The 15709-nt window shown below is 38.5% G+C and overlaps 1 protein-coding gene across 1 annotated transcript in view; it reads left to right on the plus strand.

Annotated features, from left to right (window-relative positions):
• Window positions 1-12571: 12571 nt before the first annotated feature.
• xirp2a (xin actin binding repeat containing 2a) overlaps window positions 12572-15709 on the plus strand; it is an 84050-nt gene continuing 80912 nt past the window's right edge. Inside the window, exon 1 of the mRNA XM_026157815.2 lies at window positions 12572-12828. Coding sequence (XP_026013600.2) covers window positions 12628-12828 — 201 coding nt within the window. The 5' untranslated portion in view covers window positions 12572-12627. The remainder of the gene's footprint in view (window positions 12829-15709) is intronic.

Consider the following 15709-nt stretch of genomic DNA (forward strand, 5'->3'; position numbering starts at 1 on the left):
TTTATACATTTGCTGGAGTAGTTAGAATGAAAATGCGATGTGCGTTTTGCTTTGTGTCATTTCTTGTTTTTGTTTCTAAAGCCCATTTGACTTACAATATGATAACGAGATCTGAGGATTTAAGAGGAAAAACAAGATTTTTGAAAGAGATGTTGATTTCAATGAGACTTTGACTTTTAAAATAATGTCATTTTAGTTGACATGGTAATATATATAGCATATAATGTATCTTTCTGTCACTAACAAACTAAATTGTTGATGGAAATAACATTTTTACCATGCTAAAAGTATCATGAGCATTGGAACAACAGTGTACAGAGAACACACTCATAAAGGTTAGGGATAATCTTATGGACAACAGTGGACTGATCTCTGTTCTTGTTCTGTTAGACCTCAGTGTATCTCTCAAAGTCATTGTACTGCAGTGGTTTGAATCATATAAATATCCAGTTTGCACATGTAAGTGGGGAGTCTTAGTCACACACTAAGGCTAATTATGGCGTTCCACAGGGTTCTGTGCTAAGACCAGTTCTATTTACATTATTCAGTATTATTAGAAGCGGTAGCATTTGCAGAAGATACACAGCTTTATCTATTTATGAAGCCAGATGCCACAGACCAACTGGTTAAACTACAGAAGTGTCTTAAACATGTTAAGGCTTGGATGACCTCTAATTTGCTGCTTCTAAATTTAGATAAAACAAAGACTATTATACTCGAAAAATCTTTCAACAAAAGGGTGTCTAATAGGATACACTGGATAGCATTTCCTTGGCTTCCAGTAAGACTGTGAGGAATCTTGGAGTCATGTTGTTGTTCTAAAATTTAGGTTGTAATTTTTATTAATTAAGTACTAGTAGGTACTACAAAAAGCTGACAATAGCTAGTTTTAGAGGAACGTAGAAACATATTATACTGTATTTGATACTGTACCCTTTTTTCAAAAAGGAGACACAAAATTCTACTTTGAGCGTGTTTATGTAATTTATATGCAGGTATCTTTAGGGTATTTTAGGGGAAAGGGAACACAACTGATTACCAGAGGTGTGGGCTGTATTGGAGTATCATAACCTCCCCTTCTTACATTATAATTACAGACTTTGGGCCTCAGAGCAATTTTGGCAACTTGTCAGGTGAATCAGAGGGGAAAAGCAGTGCTCTGCTCAAACTACTGTATATAAAATGGGGATGGGTACTGCTGGCTTCAGCTGAGTCATTAATCAGACGGTGGAAGGTGTGTCAGTATCTCACTGTCACAACTTCTGTAAAAGAAGCAGACTCTCTTAATTAGGGGAAAGACTAGGACATCACTGGAATACAGTCACTGTTAACGGAAAATAGCTCCTTGTTAGCTCAGATGTGCACAGATTTCCTTAAAACTCTAAATGTTTTAGGACTGTCTTGGTTGACACATCTCTGCATAGGGGTTTGGGTCGGGGACTCTGGATTAGCAGGCTTGAGTAGATGTGGTTCCCCTTTTTAGGAAAGGCCATAGGGTGTGTTCACATTGAAAGGGCTCACACTCCTCAGCTGCCCTAATAAGGAATCTTCCTGGATATTAGTGAGGAGAGTCCATATGTAAGTTCTCGAATTTAGTTGAACAATGCAGTTTTCAAACTGGTGGCAGAACAGGTGACTGGTTCTTTATCCTGTTGCGGATATTCGAGGGTGCGTGGGGTTTGCCCAACCAGCCAGCATATGATTTGTGATCTTGAAGGGGGCATTTGACTGAATTCCTTGTGGTTTCTTTTAGAGGATTTTTGAGAATATGAGGTATCTGGCCTGTTGTTACAAACCGTTCTGTCACTGTGGTGAAAGCTTAGTAAGTACTGCCAGTTGAAGTATGAGTCTGCCAGCACTGCCTTTTAAACAATAGTTTTCATAGTTTTTATGTACAGAATTTCTAGGTGTAGGAAAATGGCTCTGCTTTGTTGGCCTTAGTTTCCCTTTTTACAGATGATGTGGTTCTTTAGGTTCATCAGGCAGTGACCTACAGATAGTAGTATGCAGCCAAGTGTAGGGTAGCAGGAGTTAGCACCTCCATGATGCTAATGGAGCCCGCTAACTGGTGCAGTTTGGGCATCTGACAAGGATGCCTCCTGGGCGCCTCTTGGGTGAGGTGTTCCTGGTATGTCCCACTGGGAGGAGGCTCCGGGGCAGACCCAGGACACGCTGGAGAGATTATATCTCTCAGCTGGCCTGGGAACGCCTTGGTGTTCCCTCGGACAAGCTGGAGGAGGTGGCTGGGGAGAGGGAGGTCTGGGCTTCTCTGCTTAGACTGCTGCCCCCACGACCCGGTCCCGAATAAGCGGAAGAAGATGGATGGATGGAAGGATGGATGGACAGATGGACAGATGGACAGATGGATGGTTCTCAGTACTTCTTTCAGGTCAGGGACGAGTTGCTGCCCCCAGTTTTCTTGTTCACAAGTGAGCGAAGGGTGGTGCATGAAAGATGGATAGATTAGGTGTTGGCAAATGATTTACAAACAATTGTTAAGTTGAAATGTCTAATAGATAAACCTCCATTGTTAGTGAACCTGTTAACTGTAACTGCTAACTATATAGTTTATTCTCACTTTATCCGGTGAAATCATGCACGAGCACAAAATGCCTGGGCAGAGTACAGAGGAGAAAACTGAAAGGTTTTTTTTTTTTGTTGACTAGTGCTACTGTGACTGCCTACCATGTTAGCAATTATCCAGCAAATTGCAGCTGTTTAGCAAACATCCCTTTACACAGTCTCTCAGTATGGATATATTCAACCCATGAGTAAATTCACTCAATTAGTAAGTAGAAATTTCACACCATTGCCTTTTTAAACAGTTTATATTGTACCTTACATAGTGCTTTGGAAAATTCACATTATAATACATGCCAGTTGCTTTTGAAAAATATGATTAACTACCCAACCCCTACCCCACAAGTCCCTAAACATAGTTGCTATAGCAATGCCAGACTTTGAATGGAAAAATATCAGGAATAAAGCTAGAGCCTCAGCCTTGAGTTTGAGCACACAGCCAGGGAGCGAGTTAAAATGATTCTGTTTCATCAGTCGAAGGGGAAACAGTATGGATTCATACAGAAACCTATTCTTTAAATTAGCTTTGCAATATTATGACCTGGATGATAATTATGGATGAATTTTAATGAGCGCATTTAAGGAAGGTGTGCAAAAATCGTAAACATGAATGAATAAAATGATCTGTCAGTTGGAAGATAATTGCACTGCATTATGTGATCGAATAGCTGATTATCTCTCACCACGAGCCATTCTGATAATTAGTTTAAAGCGTGATTAAAAAGTGTGGCAGTTTGACATCAGTCAGGTTGTTTTTTGTATAGTTTCTTGTTTTAAACCAAAAGTGCAACACACACATTACAATATGTATCAAATGCTTTGCATGAATTAATGTGCATGTTTTAGAAAGTTAAAGCTAATAATAATAAGGTGTCATTTTTTTAATATATTTATGTCAGAAACTAATACATGACCTGCACTGGTTGTTCCAGACGAATATTTCTTTTGGTTTTGTGTCCTGAATTGCCCTATTTTCTCCTGGCAAGGATAGAGTGGTAATGTGCGGGAGAGACAGAGTGATCCTTCCAATCAGCTTCCATGGCAACAGGCCACCGGGGGGAGGGAAGGGAGGATGAGGGACTTTGGAGTTGGAGGAAGAGGAGGAGGCAGCCAGAAGGGTTGTGGGGAGGTGGGGGCTGGGAGGTGGTAGAATCTAACGCTGAAGCATGAGGGGAAGGCTGCGAGAGGTCTGGTTTTTCACAGAGAGGGAAAAAAAACTGTGTGTGTGTATATGTGTACTTTGAAATCTGAACAAAGGCGGAGAGTTAAAATAACTGCAGCAGAGCCTTCGTTATGTTTCATTCTGTTTAATAAAGGATATATATAATATATATAAGGATACATTGCAATGTCTTGTAATGTATGGAAAGTATGACATGTACAGAAACACTGTAATTGCTAGCTATCCCATCCACATATAATGAGTAACGTCTGAGCTGCTTTGCTTCCTACGGCCACTAGATGGACTGTAATCATGATAACCCAAACATTTTTCCATTCCCAATACTGTTATCAGATATATCACACACAGTATGTATCTGGTACTTTTCCCTTTAAGGGGCCAACAGTGTTCAGTCTGCATCTAATTAATGAGTTCAGGCTACCTATTTGACCTCATGGTAACTATGTGCCATTTCAAAAGACACAGTTACCAAAAAGGTGCCTGCATGTTCCTAAGAATCTAACAGCTTATTGGATTTCAATGTGCGGTATCAGGAGAGGGTCGGTACTGGTCAAAATACAAAAAGAATTTAGTTAACAGACATGGCTGTATTCTCTGATCTTAGTGGACATATATGGTTGCAACCAACAATAAATTTTATTTGTAATAGACAGCTTATTATATAAAATATACATATATAAATATCATGCAGACATATTAACAAAGCACTTTTTAAACTAGAAAGAAATCAAAAAATTTAAAGCTGCTTTCTTCCCATGAAAAATGCAAAGTTTGAAAAACTGAGAATTTTTGCTGTTTTACCTGAAGCAATGACATCAATGATTGATCAGCTGCCAGTCTGTCACAGTGATTTGTGTCTCCAACTGTGTACTGTGTATTTTTTTTGACTACTGGTCGTTTTGCGTCACTTTGAATCTCCTTGTACTCCTTTTGTCATGTCTGTTGGCAGGTTTATTTATTTTATTTTGTTACCTTCCCCAAGCTGATACTTTCGGTAGCATTTGCGTGTCATTCTGTCTGTAAACACAAAAGTTTTGAATGAATTCTGGTATAACTTTATAGGGATGTAGAGTGGGGTCATGTTAATAATCTATTAAAATTTAAAGTACAGCCACCAAGGTCTGATTCATGATTCACTGATTTTGGTCCTCTAGGTCTTTGCTGTGTAGACCCATTCAATGGCCTTAATGATAGAGAATGACCAAGATTTATTACCAAATCGGAGGTAATAGCAAGTAAACAAGTACTGTCTCATTATTCTGATGACAATTTTTTCTCAGTGGTCAGATGACCTCCAAATGTTTTTATAGCCCTTCTGCTTACTAACCATTTAACTGAAGTGATTGCCACAGCCCTCAGCCCTAATATGTCACGCCATCAGTGACCAGCAGAGGGTGTTCTTTGTCAATGACGCCATCTTTTTACTGCAAATCTTTGCTTCAGCTTGAGTCAGGAGCCCATCATTAACTCTTTGTCCTGTTTTGCTGCCTGGCTGGGTGTAATTATTTCCCCAGCGACTCAGTCAAAGGACTCGGTAACCAAAACAGACCTCTACAATAAAAATACAAAATGAGAGAGCTGGTTGGGCTGAGGGAACTGGTTAACATTGGGCACAAAAATGTAAGAGAAATAAAAAAATATATATAATAATTGCGCTGTAATTTAATTTTCCCCAAACATAAACATTTCTGGCTGATAGATCTGAGGAAGGTCAAAATCTGTGTATTAACAGATTTCTAAATTGGACATAAGAATGCTGGACATAATGAAAAGTGGTGTGTGGGGCTGAAAATATGCAGAAGCATTGGAAAATAGCATTCCGAGCAGATTAAAAGCCTGGCTCACAGTTTTATTTTCCTGCCTGGATCCCTCACTGAGACATTGTGGTATGGTCATTTCCACCCATAATATTCAGCTCACATTAAGTTATCAGTGACATACAGCATGTCCTGCTGGACATCGTGTGGGCAAGATTCTGACAGAAAAACAGGATGTTAGCTGTAGAAAAATGTGCTGAGGGAAATCTGTGTACACGTTTCTACAGCTAACATTTGTTAGTTTGGTTTATTTGATTTTCTGGCTCAAGAATGAGAATAAGAAAATACAAAGAGGAACATATAGCTTTTTCTTATCTGTTATCAGTCTGCATCAAATCTATTCTTAGTATTTTGAACAGTGGGCTCCAGCTCCAGTATGGCTAAGGTCCATGGAATGAACTTTTTATCTTACAAGTGGTTAAAAGAAGAAGAATATTTTTTAGAATTTATCAGAACATATTTAAATGATTTCTTGGGGGAAAGAAAAGAGATGATTAAGGTTACCTACAACCACTGCTATTTTCATTTTCATTTCAACCTATATTCTGTTTTCCACAGTCTTGTTTTATCATAATTGTATTGCAAATTAACGAAATAAGTATCATTAATCTACTAGCGGTAACTAGCTTAGCAACTGTTTTAGGCAGCCCAGCAGTACCAGTAGTGTTTTTAAAGAAACAGTGATTACAAAAAAAGTGCAATTTTTTAATGGTTTTTTTAAATAGCTAATAGCTCCTTTATTACTACTATAAACTTTGGAGAAAAATACAGATTTTAAGTGATTTTTTTAATGTCAGTGTTTTGCATGTTTTTCCACTAATTTTAAGTCCAGTCACAGGAATCTCTGTTAATTCACAAATATGGTGATTTCCAAAGAGCTATTAGCCAAAAACTATAGTGTGCAGTCCATGCTGGGGTAATTTAATGAAAGTGAAGAAGTCGAGGACAAAAGACCAAGTGTCACCCAAAAACCAGATCCCATCTATACCAGATGATCGGTATCTGAATGTCATTCCCTAAAGAAATAGGAAAAAATCCAGCAAAGACCTGAAACAGGACCAGGGAGATGTATCTGGCCCTTCAGTGAAACCATCTACTTTCACTGACACCTTAGAAATGATTCAGCGGAAGAGCGACTGTGAAGAAGTCGTTCACGGAGGAATGTTAATTGGTGACAACCAGTCTTATGTAGTGATGAATCTAAAGATTTAGGTTAAATCCCTCATCACTCTGTATAGAAGAGGTAAAAAGACAGGTACTGTGTCCACAGCCATCTGTAAAATATCAGTACATTTCTGAACAACTGCAAATACTCGCCTATTGTGAATCTGAAATTAAAATCACTGACCTTTTTCCAGTTTGTCCTGGCAGAATTTTTCATGGACTGGCTGGACCTCAGATATTACCGAAGCAGTGGACGTGTAGAACATGAAGCACCCAAGATCGAAAAGAAGCTTTGGAAATTCCTTCAATGAGCCTTGGAGTCTAATACTGAAGACTAAAAGAAATGACAAGAAAGCCTGAGTACAGACTGTGCTGAACAATAAGCAAAATATTGACCTTCAAGCTCATTAGATTTGTACACTTGATTTTTGCTGTAGATGCTGTAATTCTATGCAGTTTGCATGTCATAATAAATCACTGCTATCCCATTTCTCATTTTTCTTTAAAAAAATAAATAAAGAAAAGTGTGTTGTCTTGAAATGTGTACAAAGTACCCACCCTATGATTTGTAGTTGCACTGCATTTTCTATCCAATATAAGCCTCTGGTTTTTTTGTGAATGAGTTTTTACTTAAGTAAATGACCTCCAATGATTCCTCTGTGTGTTTCCAGGGAGTAAGCACCAGATGGCAGACTTCACCTTTAAAACAGACTTATTATGTAGCCATTCAAATACACATCCAACAACTCTACTATCAAGGTTAACGTCACCAGTAACAGCATATTTTGGCTAAATGTGACAAAATAAATATTTTTATTGCCCAGTATACATGTCAAAAAGGGCACTAAATGTGATGTTTTGCTGGAAATATATCCCTGTAAGAGCCCATAAGGTGCCCGGATCTTACTTAGTTAACCTAGTGGCCCATTAAAAAACCTGTTACAAGCAGATACAAAGTATTTCACTGTTTATGCTCCCATTAAAACACAGTACAAGTTGGGGCCAGCTGTGGTGTGTGAATGTGAAAAAGATGAAACAGTCATTTTTTTCCAAGTCAGAAGAGGAGGAGGTGGCTGAGAGCCAGTCAGGAGAGCAGATGGCGTCTCCATCTGTCTGGTCTGTTTAAAGAGCTCTGCAGGCGAGGCCCCAAGCCAAACAAGCCAGCTACACGGTCTGGGATGATCTCAGAGCTTTCACTCTCGCATTGCACCCTAAAGCTATCAAGATTTGATCCTTTCACAGAACTCCAAAATCACTGCACTTTGCAGTGCAACCCAACTTTAAAGACTCTAAATGAACTGATTTGCTAGAGACAATATTGCAAGTATACGGATGCATAAATCCAACCAGGAAATGTAGCTATTCACAAAGAGTTGAGTTTTACTTCTTTGCACGTTCTGTTGCTTCACCTTCAAAGACCGTGCATTGTGCTGCTTTCCTTTTTGATAGACACGGTTGTTAAGATTGTACATCGCTCTCCTCTAGCCTGCTGTATCTTAATGGAGGCACAGCAGGAAGTAAAAACCTCAGTAATAGGAGAAGTGTTGCTGTCATCTGATACTGAATGCTGTGTCTACCTGTGTCCCTAGAAAGTGATCAGAAAGCGCATTCTGAATAACAAAGTAGAGGTCATAATATAAAATTGGCTGCATGTCTCAATTTCAATTTTATTTATATAGCGCCAAATCACAACAAAAGTTGCCTCAAGGCGCTTCATACAGGCGCTTGTTTCTTTTAACAGCTTTTTTTGTTATATAACACTGAGAAATATTATCATTTCATAAATTCTACAGAAGTGATGGGGAAGAATGCAGTCTTTTCCACAACACTGACTAGACCAAGGAGCTTATCCTGGATTTCAAGAAGAAAGCTCCCCCTCTGGAACCTGTGTGTATTAAAGGTGCTGAACTGGAACATGTTTACAATTTCAAGTTTCAGAGTCTGTCAACCGCCAACAATCTGAGGTGGTCGGAAAATATTTCAGTGACGCTATTTCATTAGGTCAGTAAAAGAAGCAAGCCTGGCAACCAGTCCGGCCTTACAGAGAAGAGGTACTTCACAAGACTGTGAGGAAGTGCCACGCAAAGAAAAAGCGAGACCTTGCTCAGACGTATTAAACTGTAACAAGCATAATGGGCACACAGCTCCTTCCATGGACACGTTGCAGGGTGCGTGAAGTCAGGTCAAGGAAGTCAGAGGCATAAGCAGAGAACACCAAGAAAAACAGGAAGCATTAGCACAATAATATTAATCATTTGAGACATTGTAGAAAAATAGCTTCAATGTTTTGATTTCTGTGATGAAATTATGAGTATAAGGTTAGAAAAGCATATGTTTCTGATTAAGTTTGTTTGGTCCTGAGAAGACAGTGTAGAGTAGGTTTGTCAGAATGTTTGTCACATCTTTATCACAGTGCCCAATAGTGCCTGTTTATTCTGAAATTCTGTATCTGAAAGGCTAAAACATGCCAACACTCAGTAGATGCTAACACAGGTCCTAATTGCCCATGGGTTGATCCAGCTTATTTTACATTAAACTTAGAATTCAAATTGAAATATTTAGTTTTAGATTAGAAGTTAGACGTATATTTTATTCCACTATAAATTTGTTAAAACTGTACTAATTTAACTGGCATTAAATACAAGTTGGTCAAAGGCATAGATTATCATCTGATGAAGTTTTGCCTTGTTTTGAACATATCCTAGCTACAGAGGCCCTAAAAGCTGCCCATGGGTGCCCAAACAGCAAAAGTTCCCTTTCTTAAATGTAGTTATCTGGTGTTAAGGTAAAGTGAGTTCATTGCATAAACCAGAGGTCTGTTGTGTCGGGGGAAAGGTTTTCATGCAAGACAGAACCAAACTCGTATAAATCCATGAAATTAAAACAAATGGCTAAAAGAAGCCAGCAGCTAGAGAGGTACAGATGATAACTCTCCAGGTTTAGTCACTTGAATCACAGTTTATATAGTTTATTTATGAGTATAATAATGCAGGATAAGCCAGGCCTTCCAAAGGCCGTTTATCTTTAGCTGAAAAGGAACATCACAATCAATCAATAAATGCTGGGTGTTTTAGGCATTCTCTGCAACATAAAGAAACTAACAATAATAAATAATGTGCATTGAGGTGACATTTTAGCAAGGCATCAGGGCTGTGGGATGCTGCTACATTTCCAGACTTTTCTTGAGAACCAGAAGGACCTTTTGACCCTTTAAGTGGTGCCATGTTAAACTATGCTAAGTGCTCGTATTTGGTAGCAATATCATTCAGTGGTTTACTGGAATATATGACATCTGTGTCTAGATATAATTTGTGGCATTGTAGAAAAATAAAATGTGAATTGCTGCTTCCATCTTCTTGTCTTATCAAAAGAATCATATTTCAGCCTGTCCTCTAAATACAGTCGTCTGGAGTGCTTGGCCAAAAACCAGCGAGGGAGCCCACACACAACCAGCAGCATCTTTTCTTTAATAGAAGCAGACAGTGTTTGTACCCTGCTGAATCTTCACCATAATGTCCCTTATATCATCTGTTAATGAAGAAAATCCTCTCTAAAACTTTGTGTTAGGGGACTTTATGTGTCCCCTTCTACTTATCCCTGCACTTCAAACAGTGTGTATAAGCTTGTGCATATGTGAGTGTTTCTATCTGTTTTGACTATGCTACACATCAAGATGCATATCACAGAAACTCTTAACTACTTCATTAGTCCAGAACATGTTCTCAGTGGCCAATTTTCTTTAAAACTGACCTTCGCTTGCAGAAGTGAAATAACGTTGGAAATAGAAAGTGGCTTAATCAGGTACAAAACTACACTTGTAGTTCTTTTCTTCTGTGTATATCAGAGTAACTGCAGTAAGCTGAGTGGCCTCAGTGGACACAGGATCCAGCAGAAAGTGACACACTCTGGCCATTTCTGAATAATGTATGTGCTGCTGGTATAAATAGAGTGATACTGTGTCCTCTAAAGTACTATCAGATGAATATATCATGACCACTCATTCATTAAGACTGGATTATCTGGATTGCTTCTCGATTCTTTTCTCTCTGTTTGTGTATTGATGTTTCTGCTGTGGCTGTAACTCCCTGTTTCAGCCACATAACTACTGTTTTTCTTTCTATCTAGTCCTGTAACTAAGCTTTTCTCGTGGCTCTTCCTCTCTCCTCCCACTCTGTTCTTCACCATTTGCCTCCTGCTCAGCTTTGCCAGCTCATGTGAGGTGAAAACAGTGACTCCAGGTGCTTCCCTTGCTCCCCATTAAGAGTGTAAACATGGGACAACATAGTGGAAATGACACTTTTACAGGATGAGACAGTTGAAATAAATTTTTCAGAAGTTAAATGTAAGCAGTGCAAGAGGAAACTGAGTTAAAGTGTTCATTTCTCTCTTTGTGTTAGTAGTCAGTAAAGGAAAACACTCCCCGGGAAGAGGTGGTGCAGTTGTTGAAACATTAACAATATATTTGCCTTCATGGATGCAGCGTGGGCCATCAGCTTAGGTGTTAAGGGCCTTCCATCATTTGTTCAGAAATAATAGGCTCTCCTACCCTCCCCGGACCTGGTGTCAACGGGAGGATGGGTGAGGCAAAAAGCTGTTAACCTGCTTCCTGGAAAACTGCTGGGGTTGGTTTGTGGTCCCACAGTTGTCAATGGTGTGTGTTATATCTATAAAAATAGCAGGAAAATCAACCAGTTTGTCTCTATGGTTATCTGGTTTTCTTCAGAACTGATATAAAATGTCACATTTGATGAAGGTTACAAAGGAAATGTTACACACAGCTCAGTGTTAGAACATTTGTTAGTTCAGGCTATATACAGTTTAACCATCAACAGGTGGCTTGAGGCCAGCCGCAGCATGTGCTTCTCAGTTATTAGCACGAGCATAAAATTTGAATCAGTGACTTGAGTGACCAGTGAGAAATCTGAAGGATTGTGAAACAAATAGGAGTAAACCTACCTGGAACCCTTATGTGCTTCCAGGAAGCTTTTATTTTGGAGGAGTTTCTAAAATGCATTTGCAGCAGCTGCAAGTTTTGTGAAAACCCACAGTCAGTTTTCAGGTTTTCACAATCCCACTGCTTATATTTAATTAGTAGTCGTGCACAACTACAGAAATGAACAAGTGTAAGAGAAATTAAGTTGCTAAATGTGCACATGGATTTGTGCATTTTCACAGAAATTTCTAGCTGGACCTCCTTCTTGATGACAAAACGAACTTCATGGCGGATGGCAAATGTGAGTCCTGGAAAAGCACAGGTGTCATTTCTAACATTTACTGTGATAGCATCTAAAACACCAGAACACAGAAGCTGAAACAGCACAAATGGTTTAGCTTTACATCTTTGCCTTACACAAAAGTCTGTTTTATATGTACAATCAACACGAGTCAAATGATACATTTGCCATAAAATGTATCTAAATATAATGTAAATGTATTATTATGAATGTAATTAAGGAATCCTTAAGCTATTTGAACATTATTAACTATATATTTTAAGCTGTTAAAGAAGAAACTTAACAGAAGGTTAGGGTTCCCTGTCCCATTTCCCGCTTCTTTATTCTCAGGCAGACAGCTTCTCTTTTTTGTAAACATGTGACTTTACCTAGTCTTCTGTGAGCATGAGTGATTCAAGGGCAGAGGAGAAAGGAAAAACTTTCCCTGTAAACTTTTGCTATTCTCCTCCTCCTTCCTCGAGCCTCTTACTGTGCCTGCACAACCCAGAGCGCTCTCTAGACAGAGAAGGACTCGAGTAACATCTCATCTCTGTCCCTCATCCTCTCATACCCCCCTCGCTTCCTGACTCACCTGACACAATAGACTTCCCCTCAGTGCATCAACCTGAAGAGAAAAGAGGTAGTGGGGGTGTACGGTTTCTTTACAACAATGGAAATTCAATCAGGAAATAGAGAGGAGGTGGCGAGTGTGACCTCGGGCTCCGTTTCTCAGAGTCCCTCTGGGCTACAGGTAGAAGCATCAGATGATCCGGTGCTCAGAGAGGACCTACAGGCTAAGAGGATTGAGAGGTTTGACATCCCGCTCGATAGCCTGAAGAGGATGTTTGAGAAGCCCGCTGTAGGAAGCACAGTAAGTACTTTGACTGTGAAGTTTTGTCTTTATATTGCAATGTGAACTGCACTTTTGTGAGCAGTGACATCCGTTTTTCTCCAGGGGAAATAAGTGGTATAGGTAACTGCCACTTTTTGCTGAGTGTGTCAGGTAGATGGATGGCTTTAATGCAATGTGCATTTGAACAAATTGAAAAGCTCTTGCAACCTTCAGAAAAATGTAAAGTCAGTAGTGGTAACATGACTGTGAAGTCATGCTTCAGGCAAAAGCCATCAAGTTTATGTGGAGTGAAAGTGTACACTATGCAGATTTCACTGCTGCAGACTGTAGCTCTCTTTCTTTATGTACTGGCAGGAGCTGACCTTTACTGGTGACTTATTTTTGGATATAATGGGAAAGAAAACACACAGTGCTGTTTATCTCTCTATTTACTTTAGTACAGTTATCTTGCTGGCAGTTTGGAGTTTCCATCACTTTGTTGATTCTGGGGGAAAATGCTTCTAGGACACGTCTCCTTACCCAAGAGGAGGACGGCCTTCTCTCTCTAGCTTTGTTTTTCCATCCAAGCTGGCTTCTCTGAGGGGAAAATCTAAGTCTGTTGGAATTGAAGTGTTCCATTATGAGACAAGCTCCCATTTACCAAATGTCTGATGATGGGACAAAAAGGCCCAGATGACCTACTTTTTTGTTCCTAATGTGGTTTAGAGACCAATTCAAACCCCTTAAATTATTCCAAACGCATAAAATAAAAGGCAACAAAATCCAAAACAGTTGATGAATTATGGACCATGTATTTTTAAATATACAACGGTGCCGAGTGGTGGCAGAGATGCACTGATATTTGACACCCTGTTATTTAAGGCCTATTTTGGGGGCTTTATGGTTAAGCAGGATTTTAAAAATAACCCTGTAATTGGTATGTCGGCTGCTGCTGGAAGCAGCGTGAAGCTTCTGTGTTAGACTGAGAAGAGAGAAAGAGAGGAGAGAGGTGGGTCCATCAGAATTCACACCTGGACCCTGAGATGAAAACATTTTATGTCTGTGACTAATGAGGTACATCACTAAAGTCAAGATTTAACCATAGCATCTTCAGACGTTTTCTTTAGCTTTTAAGTTTATCTTTTAGTATACCCTATTTTTTTCTTAATCAGAGCGGTGTGGACTACACTTATCTGACCTCTAACAATCTCAGGAATTAACACCTACACTTTGGCTTTATTTTGGCTCTTGCATTTCAGTTTCCCATGTATAAAACTTTGTTATCTCACCATTAGGAAAATGGTGCTAGGCTTTGATACACAAAGAAATGTGGATACATGTGTTCTCAGTGTTATCAGTCAGTCTTGTAGTATTTGGCTTAGTAAAGCTGTTTCAGCAAAGAGTTTTTCTGTAACAAGGCGTTAAATGAGTCTTTGTAAGGTGAGAGAAGTGACTTGTAGTGGCAAACATGAAGAGACACATGCTTGCTCTTCTTTATCCATACGCATTACTGCTTCAGTTATGCTTATGTCTACCGTTAGCACATTTTACATCTGTAGCAGGATATTGTTTTTGTTAATAGCTACTAGCTAACAATAGCATTCAGCAGATAAAGAGAGAAGTATTTTTTCACTGTAGACCAAAGCAGAAGTCATTTTTAAACATAATCAATACAGTATCACAAAGCAGGAGGGGAAACTGTGATTTTCTTTTAAATTTACTGTCATTTTATTAACGAGCTTAAAACGTCAGTATTGTGTTCATGGCTTATTTTTCTGCTCAAAGAAAGAGTGTGACATAAATATTAATGTAATTTTATTAGACAATTAATATATACAAGTTTTCTAAAGCGAAAACTCAATTAGAGGTAGAACTGCAATACCAATCAACAGCCTTCCTAATTATTAACTGCTGCTTAAAAAATAAAAACATGTTAGGGTTTGTTATGACTTTTCTGTATGAAATTTCATATTTGGTTAAAATAATTACTTTCCTACATGACTGCAATATTAAATACTGGGTAAGTATGCTAATATTATTGCTAAATAATAATTGCTCCCGTTATTTTGTGCAGTAAAACTAAAATTAATGTCTATAATCACGCTGTAGACGCACCACACAAACTGAAATCAGCTGATTGTAGCACAACTGTAGAATTGATAGGAACGCAGACTAAAAAATTCCAAGGAATTATTGGAATTCTTAGTTTCTTCCCCACAAGAACCAGTTCTCAGTTGTCATCCCTAGATAAAAGAAAAGAGTTTTTTTTAGGACAGAGTTTTGCATATTTTACTACTGTATTTACAGTCTACTTCCAGTAAAGACAGCTACCATAATGCTTCTGGGAAACAGTTACCTTTGTCAAAATTTTCTATCAGACTCAAGTCTTCTAATTATGAGTTGGTTCTTTATATATATATATATATATATATATATATATATATATATATATATATATATATATATATATATATATATATATATATATATATATATATATATATATATATATTCAAACATATTTCTCTCTTACGTGTGTCTCTCTAAGAAAACAAAAATGGATCAGTTATTTACATTCTTTTTAGGTAACAATCTGTACAGCTGGTCAAAAGTCTGGGTGTCATAAGCTGGCACTGCTACACATGCTGTATCTTGGCACTGTATCATGAGTGCTCATAATCTGCTCCGTAGAAAAAAACAAAAACAAAAAAAAAAAACAAGCCTGTAGTCAGTGTCAGTGGAGCATATGGGCAGTATTCCCAGATTCCCAGAGAGAGTGAGGACTAGCTCTCTGCAACCGGCTAGCTATAAAACCTGACCTCATCTCCAGCTTATCTATATTGTAGTGCTTCATATTTGATGATGCACAGCATTTTTCTATCTGCGCTCCATTTCATTTATTTAAACAGCACAATGCCAT

This window comes from Astatotilapia calliptera, chromosome 23 (assembly GCF_964374335.1).
Source record: "Astatotilapia calliptera chromosome 23, fAstCal68.1, whole genome shotgun sequence".
In the NCBI taxonomy this organism is placed as follows: Eukaryota; Metazoa; Chordata; class Actinopteri; order Cichliformes; family Cichlidae; genus Astatotilapia; species Astatotilapia calliptera.